Source organism: Pimephales promelas, chromosome 14, assembly GCF_988280905.1.
Source record: "Pimephales promelas chromosome 14, fPimPro1.hap1.1, whole genome shotgun sequence".
Lineage (NCBI taxonomy): Eukaryota > Metazoa > Chordata > Actinopteri > Cypriniformes > Leuciscidae > Pimephales > Pimephales promelas.
This window is the reverse complement of record NC_142782.1, coordinates 982,224-996,401: the sequence shown is the minus strand read 5'-3', so window position 1 is coordinate 996,401 and position 14,178 is coordinate 982,224. Positions and strand designations below refer to the sequence as shown.

Genomic DNA, 14,178 nt, shown 5'->3' with positions numbered 1-14,178 from the left:
GGCCCTGACTAACACCGTGAACTAGCCCTGACTAACACCGAGAACTGGCCCCGACTAACACCGTGAACTAGCCCCGACTAACACCGAGAACTGGCCCCGACTAACACCGTGATCTGCTGCATGTAGAAACTCAAACACTCCCTGAAACACTGCATTGTTCATGAGAGGCTGCTGGAGCTGGAACAACCACACACACACACACACACACACACACACACACAGAAAAACCTCTCACAGACGCACACACACACACAAACGGAAAAACCTCTCACAGGCTCTCACTGACTCACACACACACACACACACACACACGGAAAAACCTCACACACACAGACACACACTCACACACACACTGCAAAACCTCTCACACACACACACACACACACACACACACACACACTCAAACTCTCTCTTCAACACGACACACTCAGACACACATAGTTTCTTGAACACCTTCACACGTTCATCTTCGTGTGTGTGTGTGTGTGTGTGTGAGTGAGTGTGATTTAATATCACACTTACTGTATGATGGAGGATGAGCTTTCTCTTCGGTTTGATGTTTCATGTTTATATACAGTATCTGTGTTCTCATTCCACTTCTAGGTTCAGTGGGTTCTATACAGAACTATACGGTTCTAGACTCAATTTTAAAGAACCATTACAGCAAAAAGCTTCTAGATAAGGGTAAATGTCTTAAAATAGTGCATAATATGTTCATGTTTAACTAGTTATTTTAAATTTTCTAGTGATAAAGTATGTTTGCATGCAGTTTAATTAAAATAAAAATTTGATGTGTGTGTTTCAGGACCGCAAGCTGTCGAAGGCGGAGCGGCAGCGCTTTAAAGAAGAGGCCGAGATGTTGAAGGGTCTCCAGCACCCGAATATCGTGCGCTTCTATGACTTCTGGGAGTGTCCGCTGAAGGGCAAGAAGTGCATCGTTCTGGTCACAGAGCTCATGACGTCAGGAACGCTCAAAACGTGAGGAGAGTTACACAAAACACTACCACACTTGATTCCCAATCTGTGTATTTTAAAGGAAGTTTTACAGTGTTTTTTAAGATGCTCTTTTGTCTTATTTGGGTCTGGCCAGTGAAAGCAGCTTTACAGAAAAGGCTTGTTTTCAATGTAACGGTTAAATAAGTATTCTGTTCTCAGAGATAAGTGTGTCATATAACGTCCATATGACAGTGATATGCAGATATAGTGTGTTTAATGTCATGTATTCAGCTAAACGTACATGTTAAGCAGTGGTGTGATGATTACAATACAAGTAATGCTGGTTTATCAGTATCTCATTATGTTCTCCAGGTACCTGAAGCGCTTTAAGGTGATGAAACCCAAGGTTTTGCGCAGCTGGTGCCGTCAGATCCTCAAAGGTCTGCATTTCCTGCACACGCGCACTCCTCCCATCATCCACCGGGACCTGAAGTGTGACAACATCTTCATCACGGGCCCCACGGGCAGCGTCAAGATCGGCGATCTGGGTCTGGCCACGCTCAAAAGAGCCTCCTTCGCCAAGAGTGTGATCGGTGAGATGCTGTCCTTCATATCCAGTGTTTTGGATGCTTATCCAGTGTTTTTATTAATTATTAATTTATTATAAGATGGTGTTTGTTTCTATTGAGTGCTGTTATAAGATTGTGTTTTTCTATTGAGTGATGTTATAAGATTTTGTTTGTTTCTATTGAGTGCTATTATAAGATGGTGTTTGTTTCTATTGAGTGCGTTTATAAGATGGTGTTTGTTTCTATTGAGTGCTGTTATAAGATTTTGTTTGTTTCTATTGAGTGCTATTATAAGATGGTGTTTGTTTCTATTGAGTGCGTTTATAAGATGGTTTTTGTTTCTATTGAGTGCTGTTATAAGATGGTGTTTGTTTCTATTGAGTGATGTTATAAGATGGTGTTTGTTTCTATTGAGTGCTGTTATAAGACGGTGTTTGTTTCTATTGAGTGATGTTATAAGATGGTGTTTGTTTCTATTGAGTGCTGTTATAAGATGGTGTTTGTTTCTATTGAGTGATGTTATAAGATGGTGTTTGTTTCTATTGAGTGCTGTTATAAGACGGTGTTTGTTTCTATTGAGTGCTGTTATAAGATGGTGTTTGTTTCTATTGAGTGATGTTATAAGATGGTGTTTGTTTCTATTGAGTGCTGTTATAAGACGGTGTTTGTTTCTATTGAGTGCTGTTATAAGATGGTGTTTGTTTCTATTGAGTGATGTTATAAGATGGTGTTTGTTTCTATTGAGTGCTGTTATAAGATGGTGTTTGTTTCTATTGAGTGCTGTTATAAGATGGTGTTTGTTTCTATTGAGTGATGTTATAAGATGGTGTTTGTTTCTATTGAGTGCTGTTATAAGATGGTGTTTGTTTCTATTGAGTGCTGTTATAAGATGGTGTTTGTTTCTATTTAGTGCTATTATAAGATGGTGTTTGTTTCTATTGAGTGCTGTTATAAGATGGTGTTTGTTTCTATTGAGTGATGTTATAAGATGGTGTTTGTTTCTATTTAGTGCTATTATAAGATGGTGTTTGTTTCTATTGAGTGCTGTTATAAGATGGTGTTTGTTTCTATTGAGTGATGTTATAAGATGGTGTTTGTTTCTATTGAGTGCTGTTATAAGATGGTGTTTGTTTCTATTGAGTGCTATTATAAGATGGTGTTTGTTTCTATTGAGTGCTATTATAAGATGGTGTTTGTTTCTATTGAGTGATGTTATAAGATGGTTTTTGTTTCTATTGAGTGCTATTATAAGATGGTGTTTGTTTCTATTGAGTGATGTTATAAGATGGTGTTTGTTTCTATTGAGTGCTATTATAAGATGGTGTTTGTTTCTATTTAGTGCTATTATAAGATTGTTTTTGTTTCTATTGAGTGCTGTTATAAGACGGTGTTTGTTTCTATTGAGTGCTGTTATAAGACGGTGTTTGTTTCTATTGAGTGCTGTTATAAGATGGTGTTTGTTTCTATTGAGTGATGTTATAAGATGGTGTTTGTTTCTATTGAGTGATGTTATAAGATGGTGTTTGTTTCTATTGAGTGCTATTATAAGATGGTGTTTGTTTCTATTGAGTGCTGTTATAAGATGGTGTTTGTTTCTATTGAGTGATGTTATAAGATGGTGTTTGTTTCTATTGAGTGCTGTTATAAGATGGTGTTTGTTTCTATTGAGTGCTATTATAAGACGGTGTTTGTTTCTATTGAGTGCTATTATAAGACGGTGTTTGTTTCTATTGAGTGCTATTATAAGATTGTGTTTGTTTCTATTGAGTGCTGTTATAAGATGGTGTTTGTTTCTATTGAGTGCTGTTATAAGATGGTGTTTGTTTCTATTGAGTGCTGTTATAAGACGGTGTTTGTTTCTATTGAGTGTTATTATAAGACGGTGTTTGTTTCTATTGAGTGCTGTTATAAGATGGTGTTTGTTTCTATTGAGTGCTATTATAAGATGGTGTTTGTTTCTATTGAGTGCTGTTATAAGATGGTGTTTGTTTCTATTGAGTGATGTTATAAGATGGTGTTTGTTTCTATTGAGTGCTGTTATAAGATGGTGTTTGTTTCTATTGAGTGCTATTATAAGACGGTGTTTGTTTCTATTGAGTGCTATTATAAGACGGTGTTTGTTTCTATTGAGTGCTATTATAAGATTGTGTTTGTTTCTATTGAGTGCTATTATAAGATGGTGTTTGTTTCTATTGAGTGCTGTTATAAGATGGTGTTTGTTTCTATTGAGTGATGTTATAAGATGGTGTTTGTTTCTATTGAGTGCTGTTATAAGATGGTGTTTGTTTCTATTGAGTGCTATTATAAGACGGTGTTTGTTTCTATTGAGTGCTATTATAAGACGGTGTTTGTTTCTATTGAGTGCTATTATAAGATTGTGTTTGTTTCTATTGAGTGCTATTATAAGATGGTGTTTGTTTCTATTGAGTGCTATTATAAGATGGTGTTTGTTTCTATTGAGTGCTATTATAAGACGGTGTTTGTTTCTATTGAGTGCTGTTATAAGACGGTGTTTGTTTCTATTGAGTGCTGTTATAAGATGGTGTTTGTTTCTATTGAGTGCTGTTATAAGATGGTGTTTGTTTCTATTGAGTGCTGTTATAAGATGGTGTTTGTTTCTATTGAGTGCTGTTATAAGACGGTGTTTGTTTCTATTGAGTGTTATTATAAGACGGTGTTTGTTTCTATTGAGTGCTGTTATAAGATGGTGTTTGTTTCTATTGAGTGCTATTATAAGATGGTGTTTGTTTCTATTGAGTGCTGTTATAAGATGGTGTTTGTTTCTATTGAGTGATGTTATAAGATGGTGTTTGTTTCTATTGAGTGCTGTTATAAGATGGTGTTTGTTTCTATTGAGTGCTATTATAAGACGGTGTTTGTTTCTATTGAGTGCTATTATAAGACGGTGTTTGTTTCTATTGAGTGCTATTATAAGATTGTGTTTGTTTCTATTGAGTGCTATTATAAGATGGTGTTTGTTTCTATTGAGTGCTGTTATAAGATGGTGTTTGTTTCTATTGAGTGATGTTATAAGATGGTGTTTGTTTCTATTGAGTGCTGTTATAAGATGGTGTTTGTTTCTATTGAGTGCTATTATAAGACGGTGTTTGTTTCTATTGAGTGCTATTATAAGACGGTGTTTGTTTCTATTGAGTGCTATTATAAGATTGTGTTTGTTTCTATTGAGTGCTATTATAAGATGGTGTTTGTTTCTATTGAGTGCTATTATAAGATGGTGTTTGTTTCTATTGAGTGCTATTATAAGACGGTGTTTGTTTCTATTGAGTGCTGTTATAAGACGGTGTTTGTTTCTATTGAGTGCTGTTATAAGATGGTGTTTGTTTCTATTGAGTGCTATTATAAGACGGTGTTTGTTTCTATTGAGTGCTGTTATAAGATGGTGTTTGTTTCTATTGAGTGCTATTATAAGACGGTGTTTGTTTCTATTGAGTGCTATTATAAGACGGTGTTTGTTTCTATTGAGTGCTATTATAAGATGGTGTTTGTTTCTATTGAGTGCTGTTATAAGATGGTGTTTGTTTCTATTGAGTGCTGTTATAAGATGGTGTTTGTTTCTATTGAGTGCTGTTATAAGACGGTGTTTGTTTCTATTGAGTGCTATTATAAGACGGTGTTTGTTTCTATTGAGTGCTGTTATAAGATGGTGTTTGTTTCTATTGAGTGCTATTATAAGATGGTGTTTGTTTCTATTGAGTGCTGTTATAAGATGGTGTTTGTTTCTATTGAGTGATGTTATAAGATGGTGTTTGTTTCTATTGAGTGCTGTTATAAGATGGTGTTTGTTTCTATTGAGTGCTATTATAAGACGGTGTTTGTTTCTATTGAGTGCTATTATAAGACGGTGTTTGTTTCTATTGAGTGCTATTATAAGATTGTGTTTGTTTCTATTGAGTGCTGTTATAAGATGGTGTTTGTTTCTATTGAGTGCTATTATAAGATGGTGTTTGTTTCTATTGAGTGCTATTATAAGACGGTGTTTGTTTCTATTGAGTGCTGTTATAAGACGGTGTTTGTTTCTATTTAGTGCTATTATAAGATGGTGTCTGTTCTCTGTGAATCAGAAGATGATTTCATAGTTTGCTTTGGCAGGTACGCCGGAGTTCATGGCCCCGGAGATGTACGAGGAGCATTACGACGAGGCCGTGGACGTCTATGCGTTCGGCATGTGCATGCTGGAGATGGCCACGTCTGAATACCCGTACTCCGAGTGCCAGAACGCCGCGCAGATCTACCGCAAAGTCACCAGTGTAAGTCACGCTGCACTTCAACACTAGAGCAATCATTTCCTTTCACTGATGAAGAATACTGTGACTCTGATTGATATTAGTGTTTCTAATTATTAGTGATACTAATGTTTCTACACAGAGCCTGGTCACGCTGCTGCTGATATCCGTCTCGGTAGGCCTAAAAAAAAGTGGTTTACTAATATGGCAAAGGAACCCATCCCAAAAAATACAAAAATTTATGTCACTTACTGAGATGTTGATCACTGGTAACATTTGTTTAATTAAAAAACTTCTTATGAAATAAAATTTGTTTTGGCATTACATAAGTTAATTATTCAGGACATGATCCTATGACAGTCTTTTGTGGTGTCATACACACATGCAAAGTTGGTTAATAACTGAAATAAAGTAAAAAATCCGGTATAAATATCCAAACATTCTTAAATCAAGATGCATTTACTGGAGAAGAAAAATTACTTCAGATATTAAGACTGAAAAACTGATAAAAAATGAAGTGGGTTGATGGTTAAAACAAGAACACATGTATTTGCGTATATATGTCTTTGTTTTTTACTTTTTGTTTTAATGACAATTAATAAGTAAAATAATACTTATAATACAAATAATAGTAAATTCTCAGTCATTTTCTCACCCTCGTTCACTTTTATACCTGTCTGGTGTTTGTTTTTCTATTGAGCGCAAAATAATGTTTTTTTCATACAGTGATAATTCATAATTCATAATTCATAATCCCACCAAAATATCAAAGTAAAAATAATTTGTGCACTTTTCTAAGTTGAAAGATAGCTTTTTGTGACTGAAATGTAATTGTTATGCCCTGAAACGCAGTGAAGTGATAACCTGAGCGACAGTGCGGTTCACAGATCAGCTGTGGAATCAGTTCAGTGGAGATTATCAGCCAATAGCAGCACGAGTTTGGGTCTGTTCCTCACACACACACACGTGTGATTGTGTCCTACAGTAACGGCTCTTATGTGTGTCTCAGGGAGTGAAGCCTGCCAGCTATAACAAGGTGATGGACCCTGAGGTGAAGGAGATCATCGGCGAGTGTATCTGTCAGAAGAAGGAGGAGCGGTGAGTTACTGACGCCTTCTGGACTCGCTGTACAATATATACAGTCGTTTAACCCTTCTGGACATTTTTGTCTTCTCCGTTTTGTTTTTTGATCATTTTGCCTACATGTGTTAATGCCAACTGCATACATTTTCACTTTCATTTCCTTTAAAATAAATGTATTTGGCATTAGATTCACAGAATAGCTCCTCTCAGCACCTTTTGGACAATTTGTCCGCATTGAAACCCATTAAAACCGCAATTTTTTTATTGCTGGGCCATTTAACTGTAAAATGTTGCAATCTTTATTAATAAGCTGTTTCATTCTGTTGGCAAGACTTCAAAATGAAAAATTGTAAAAAAGAAGAAAAAAGATCAGTACATTTTCTCAGGTTTGGCCAATAAAACAAATTCTATTGCATATTATAGAGCCAATTGGATAAATTAAGTGTGTGTGTGTGTGTGTGTGTGTGTGTGTTTTAGAGTTCAATGTGTTTTATAATATATGTATTTTATATAAAATAGTGTTCATAAATCATTTTCACAAACTTTTTTTGGTTTTACTTGTTGATTTTTATTTTTTATTTTATTTTTTTATTAAGCTCCCAAGCTTCAAATAATTCTGACAGTTTTTTGACACGGACGGTCACTTGTGTCCTCTATGGACCTGTGTGTAACTTGTTTTTAATTGATGCACAAGGGTTAACTCTCCTAGTCCTCTAGTCATCATTATCTCTCATTTATTACAAGCACACTCTTTTTTATTACATTCTCACAAACCACACTCTGACATCCATCCCAACACACCCACACAATTATAGCCGCATTATTTATCCAGTTGACTCTCTAATTTGCAGAAGTAGAGTTCAGCACAGTTTTCCCTGTGTCCAGCACATGTGCGTCCGGTAAGCGTCTCTCTGTCCACAGCTACACCATCAAGGACCTGTTGAACCACGCGTTCTTCGCCGAGGACACGGGTGTGCGGGTGGAGCTGGCGGAGGAAGACGACGGGGTGAAGGTGTCCATCGCGCTGAAGCTGTGGGTGGAGGATCCTCGCCGGCTGAAGGGCAAGTACAGGGACGGAGGAGCCATCGAGTTCAGCTTCGATCTGGAGAAGGAGGTTCCTGAAGCCGTGGCACAGGAGATGGTGTGTGTGTGTGTGTGTGTGTGTTTCACTGACTTCACCAGCGTTAGCCGCGGCTCGTCCGCTGGAAGATATCAGAGATCACTGCAGATGTGCGTCATGCTAATGTGGGCGACACAGATCTGAATTCAGCTTCCTCATATATTAATATCAATATTCACTCATGATTCGATTCGAGTCCGATTCACCAGATTGCGATTCAATTCTGATTCGATTTGGACGTATATCAGGTACAGAACATGCCAATCTCTCCTAATGATCCATTTTGGGAACCCTGTCAGTTGGTACACTACTGTAATATTACAGCTTAATATTAACAAATGATTTGCATACAAACATTTAATGACATGTTTGTACTCTAATTCGTAAACATTCATAAATGAACAGTGGCTGTCATGACCGGTTCTTCTATATTTAATCTATGTTTGAATAAACGCCTTGTAAGTAAAAATATAATGATTTAATATAATGCATACATATCCTTTTTTATCTATTTTGCACCTTTCAAGATCTCAGTCACATACAGCAACACAATAATATAAAACCGCATTTCAACATCAAGAACAAAACTAAAGCAACAGGACAGGACCGTGTGGCGTCACATGACATTGATGGATTATATGAGACATGACTGATATCAGGAAGCTGTTTTGCATCGTTCAACATTGTTTATTTGCTGCTGTAACTAGTAATTAAGAGGAAGAGATGATCGGTTCATCTGTCACACACACAAACACACATTTATGGACTCAATTCGGTGACAGAATTTGAAAGTTTTGTTTCATATCAAAAGTATAGTGAAGTTAAGCTCTCGCATCAGCTGAAAACAGCACTGACTCAAAGACTGAAGAATGGATATCTTCAACCTTCAGGTGTGTTTATTCTGAGCCAGAACTGTTCATTAGAAAATAACCTTTCACCCAGATTTACCTGTGTGTGAACGCCACAAAAACAGCCAATAAGTTTCATGGTTCATGAAATCTGATGTCTTCCTGTTTCTATCGTCTCTGCTGATCTAGAGATATGTGACGCCTCCATTATGAAACACAACTGGATTTTGAAATGGAATAATGTTTGGATTTTTCCATTGGAGAGGTGGATGTTTATTCCCTTAACAAACCCCGTTCTGTCCCTTAGTAACCTCCGCCTGCGATGCTGTTTTCCTGCTTAGATTTGATCTGGTCCTGAGTTTGAGAATCATAACAGCTGCCCTCGCTTTCTGAGGATCTCTAAATCCCCTGCTTGAGTTACGACCAAACCTGTTTGAGATCTTCACACTAGATACGCTCATGCAGAGCCGCCGAAGCCGCTTGTGCACGTTATATATATTAAACCGTGGTCTTACGGCCTCCTGGACCCGGCTTGCGTTGGAAAATCCTTGTGCCGTAATCATTTACGTAATCTGAGGACTGTAATGTTTGCTAAAGGGAGAATGAGTCGGCCGCTGATATTCACACTGATCGGCACAAACCACAGTCCAAACGCCTCATGCTTCAGCCTGTCGGACGCTTGTTCACTACATACATATTGATTTACACAAAACGCTTCATGCATTTAAGCGTACTTGGGCGAATCTCACAAAAAAACAACTAAATGACCAGTTCTTTCTTTTTAATGAATGTTAAGTACATTTCCCCCCACAATTCTCTGTAGGGAGAAATTAAATTCAGTAAATCATTCAGATTTAATTTAATTTATTAGAGACAGCAACAAAAGCAAAGAATTTTGTATTTTTTTATTTAAAAAAAACCTTTTTAAAATATTATGAAATCTCATTATCCACTTATTTTTATTTAAATGTATTAGAGACCGCACAACAAAAGCAGCCATGATTACTTTTTTTCTTTTTTTAAAGTAATTCTACTACTTTTAATTTTTTAACTGTGTATTAATGCAGCAATATTGTTTATGTAAATCAAAACCATGTAACTTTTAAAATAATATGAATTAAATGTTATATTTCAACAATTGTATTATTTTAATTTATTAATTTTAGCACAACAAAAGCAGCCATTATTTGTTTTTTCTTTGCATTCTTTTTTAAATTCTGGTAATTCTCATTGCTGATTATGTATAGGAATAATTAAATAATTCAGTTATTTTTCTATTTTAAAAAAAAAATAACTGTATTTTTTTTAAATAATATATATTTTGAATATTTTTTCAACCTATTTATTAGAGACAGCACAACAGAAGTTTTCTTTTATTCTCTTTTTTTGAGTCTCATTAGTCATATTTTTCCTCAGTGTGTGCGCAGTGTGTCTAGTTGCAGCTTTCCCCCACAGACTCTTGCTTGTCTTTGTGAACATTTCCTTTAATTCTGCAAGATTTATTCCTCTGTTCCTAAAATAGAGCCCTCATTTCTTCTGTCTGCTCTAAAAAAGCGTGTTCACACCAGCCCCCTCTGTGCTTCTGTCAGGTCGAGTCTGGTTTCTTCCATGAGAGCGATGCAAAGATTGTGGGCAAGTCTCTCCGTGACAGGGTGGCTCTGATCAAATGGCGCCGGGAGCGGACGGTGCCGAGGGCCTCTCAGGGTGGCACTGCCCCGTCCATGCCAGCCGGGACGGTACCAGTCCTCTGCGAACCACCCTGTGTGGTGGAGCCCGAAGAGACTGAAGTGGCCCAGCATGCCCGCTTGTGCCAACTTAGTGCCATGACTACATCCACCACATGTAAGCATTTGTGCCTGTGAACTACAGTAGTCAACATTTGAAGTGGATCAAAACCTTTCATCAAAGTTATAAATTTATTTTGAACTTTTCTGATCCACTCCAATTGTTGACTACTGTAGCTCAACTTGCGTTTCATGCTGACTTTAACATGAAACTGTTGCCACAAACTATCCAATCTGAGGGAACTGATGGACAAGTGGTATTGATCGTCTCAGATGTGTGTTGTTCAGTCCGTGTTTGTCTCTCTGTCTCCCTCTAGCTGACAGTGGCATCGGCTCAACCGTGTACTCTGACTCGCACAGCAGTGGTCTGCACAGCGTCATATACCAGTCACTACAGGATTCGGTCTCCACCACAGCTCAGGAGGTTCGTATCACTCACCCATCATGGTTACTGGTGATAAACCACTGATATGTAGAGTTTGCATTCCTCTGCTAGCACGCTTGTGCATAGCTTTTATACAAATATACACCATCATTCATAACTGGACCATGTCGGTCATCAACCAGTTTGTTTGCCGTGGGGAGTTGTACATTTCAGCATCACTCAAAAAATCTTGTTGTGTCCTTTATTTGATTATTAGCCCAGTGCTAGAGATTCTTGTTTGTCATTTCATGATAATAGTTTGGAGAAGTGGCTTTTCTTCCAGGGTCCACATCATGCACGTTCCTCTGTAAATTACTTAATCCGAAGACATGAGCGTCTCCGACCCACGAGCCCTTCCTTCCTTCAAATACCACCAGACCAATCAGAGTCGACAGAAAGACGAATCGAAAGTTCCGGCTCTATGAATTTGCTATCTGTTCCCTTGCCTGTTATAACCCGCCGCTATAGCGACACATCAGTGGAAACGTCCTCTGAGACAAAGGGGGAGGAGCCTGTCTCAATTGTGAGCAAGGGGCGTCGGCTTTCTTTAAACCCCACCCCTCACAGGCCACCGTCCCCATGTCAGGCCTGCCTGTCGTTATTCCTACTCGGGACTTGTTCAGATGGAAGACATGCGCCCTATTCTTCACTTCTGCTTTCAGCCGCAGGGACTCGCAAGGGCTCTGTCAATGAGACCTCTAACCTCTCCCAGCTCAACAAATCTCTGGAGAGCATCACAGGCCACAAACATCAGTCTGCTCTTGCCTTTCTAAGAGCCCCGACCAAGCCAGAAAGAGGGGCCTATCGGCCTGCACGCAGCCACAGTGACGAGGGGCCCGCCATAGAGTCGTCTGGTGAGGAATTGGCATCCCGTCGGAGAGCAAGTTTTTGTATTGGCGAAAACTCCCTGACTCATGTGGTAGGTCACTCCGCAACTGAGGGCGAGGTGTAACCCTGCTGCTAATCCAGGAAATGCTGTGGTTTTCTCTATCCTTTGTGGTGGTTCTGCTGTTGCTCCCAGGGGCCTCTACGACTTCGTATAATTTGCTCAAATCTAAATGCATTCTTCTCCACTTCTTTAACCGTACTCACCAAGTCCTGTGGGTACTGCTGTTCTCTAACGGAGTCCATTTTCCCCCCAATAACCACGCTTACGATTGTGCCCAAGCTGCTAACCATCTTTGTGAATCTCTTTATGTTTTCATTATCACTTAACCTGGTCGTGTGTGCTCCGCCTGCATGCCTTCATATTACTCACCACTGCAGCTGTAATTGTCTGTGGTTTTATTTATATGGAATGGCTTTTCAATAGTTTGTTTACTCTTTTGCAGCCTGCCGTTTTGAGAGTCCAAAGTCAGGCGGCACCTTCCGTAGCTTACCCTCCTGCGTCCTCCGAGACCCCTGCACAGCCCGCCGGACAGACACTTCTGCAAGGCATATTGACTGCACCACAAGCCATGAATCCACAGCAGCTTGGGTCTTCAAGTCAGACTGCAGAGATGAACACTCAGGCCCATGTGTCGCATCAGCCTGCATTTGTGCCGCAGAGTTACCATCCGTCCACAGCAGAGCTAGCCAATGCACAGATATTTCCAACTGCGCAGCACACTGCAGTCGCAGCTAAATCAGAAGCAGCGCTGCCTGCGGATCAGAGTTTCCAGAGTGGAGGCTCTAGCATGCAGCATGTCTCATCAGCACCTGCACAGCCTCAACACACACCTGCGTTACACCTTTTGCAGCAAACACCTGCGAATGCCACAACAGACGGGCAACTCCACGACTTCAACATGCAGCAAACTGCTCCTGTGCTTCTGAGCCAGGCAGGCTCTGCACCATCTTTCCAGCAGGTACACTCGTTTCAACCTTATCTACCAAATGTGTGTATGTGTGTACCAATGTGGCTGATTCAGTACATACACTTGTAATGATTGGGCACACTTTGGTTTGGTTTGTATTGGCTAACTGAGCTCATAGACTTCTTAATGTGGGTCTCAGTTGTAGATTTGTCATTGTTTGTCAAATTCTGGCTAAGTATAAATCGAGTTCTTAACTCTGTCCCTCAAGATCCAGGCAAGGCAATGGCCAGGCAACATTGTCCAGGCTTCACTAAAATTATATATTGTCCAGCTTTTGGCCTGTTTTTTCAACCATCCAAAAGTAAACAGTTACATTTTCTGTTTTCTGATACCCTGCCGGCTACGCCAAAATGTTAGATCAGGCTGATATCCTGCCGACTACGCCAAAATGTTAGATCACGCTGATATCCTGCCCACTTAAACCAAAATGTTAGATCATGCCGATATCCTGCCGACTACGCCAAAATGTTAGATCATGCCAATATCCTGCCGACTACGCCAAAATGTTAGATCATGCCGACTACGCCAAAATGTTAGATCGTGCCGATAATCTGTGCACTTAAACCAAAATGTTAGATCATGCCGATATCCTGCTGACTACGCCAAAATGTTAGATCATGCCGACTACGCCAAAATGTTAGATCGTGCCGATAATCTGTGCACTTAAACCAAAATGTTAGATCATGCCGATATCCTGCCGACAACGCCAAAATGTTAGATCATGCCGACTACGGCAAAATGTTAGATCATGCCAATATCCTGCCGACTACACCAAAATGTTAGATCATGCCGATATCCTGTCGACAACGCCAAAATGTTAGATCATGCCGACTACGCCAAAATTTTAGATCATGCCAATATCCTGCCGACTACACCAAAATGTTAGATCATGCCGATATCCTGCTGACTACACCAAAATGTTAGATCATGCCGATATCCTGCTGACTACACCAAAATGTTAGATCATGCCGATATCCTGCTGACTACGCCAAAATGTGAGATCATGCCGATATCCTGTCCACTTAAACCAAAATGTTAGATCGGATGGATCTCAATGTCAGAAATATTAGATCCCAACCCTGGACCCCAAATCCCTGCCATAAGTCTTCTATCAGCCTGAGAGTTTGACAGAGATCGCCAGAAAAGAGCAATCCTGTGATGTTAAAAACCTTGAAATGTAGACATTCTCTTATCTCTAACTCAAAGCTGAACATCCCTTGAAACCACACAATCATAGATTAAACAACAATAGAAAGGGAAAAAATAAGATAAAATTATAAAATGACTATAAACATGTTATAATAGATTAACTAC

General features: G+C 39.1%; 1 protein-coding gene across 8 annotated transcripts in view; it reads left to right on the top strand.

Moving 5' to 3' along the window:
- The window catches only part of LOC120481257 (serine/threonine-protein kinase WNK2), a 60,970-nt gene that overhangs the window by 11,114 nt on the left and 35,678 nt on the right, over positions 1-14,178 (top strand). For 7 of the 8 annotated variants that reach the window (XM_039674803.2, XM_089119209.1, XM_039674807.2 and 4 more), the window contains exons 3-11: positions 806-978; positions 1,309-1,529; positions 5,616-5,773; positions 6,759-6,847; positions 7,754-7,973; positions 10,390-10,642; positions 10,902-11,008; positions 11,292-11,927; positions 12,340-12,855. In XM_039674803.2, coding sequence (XP_039530737.2) covers positions 806-978; positions 1,309-1,529; positions 5,616-5,773; positions 6,759-6,847; positions 7,754-7,973; positions 10,390-10,642; positions 10,902-11,008; positions 11,292-11,927; positions 12,340-12,855 — 2,373 coding nt within the window. The remainder of the gene's footprint in view (positions 1-805; positions 979-1,308; positions 1,530-5,615; positions 5,774-6,758; positions 6,848-7,753; positions 7,974-10,389; positions 10,643-10,901; positions 11,009-11,291; positions 11,928-12,339; positions 12,856-14,178) is intronic. The other variant, XM_039674808.2, reaches the window with a different exon arrangement.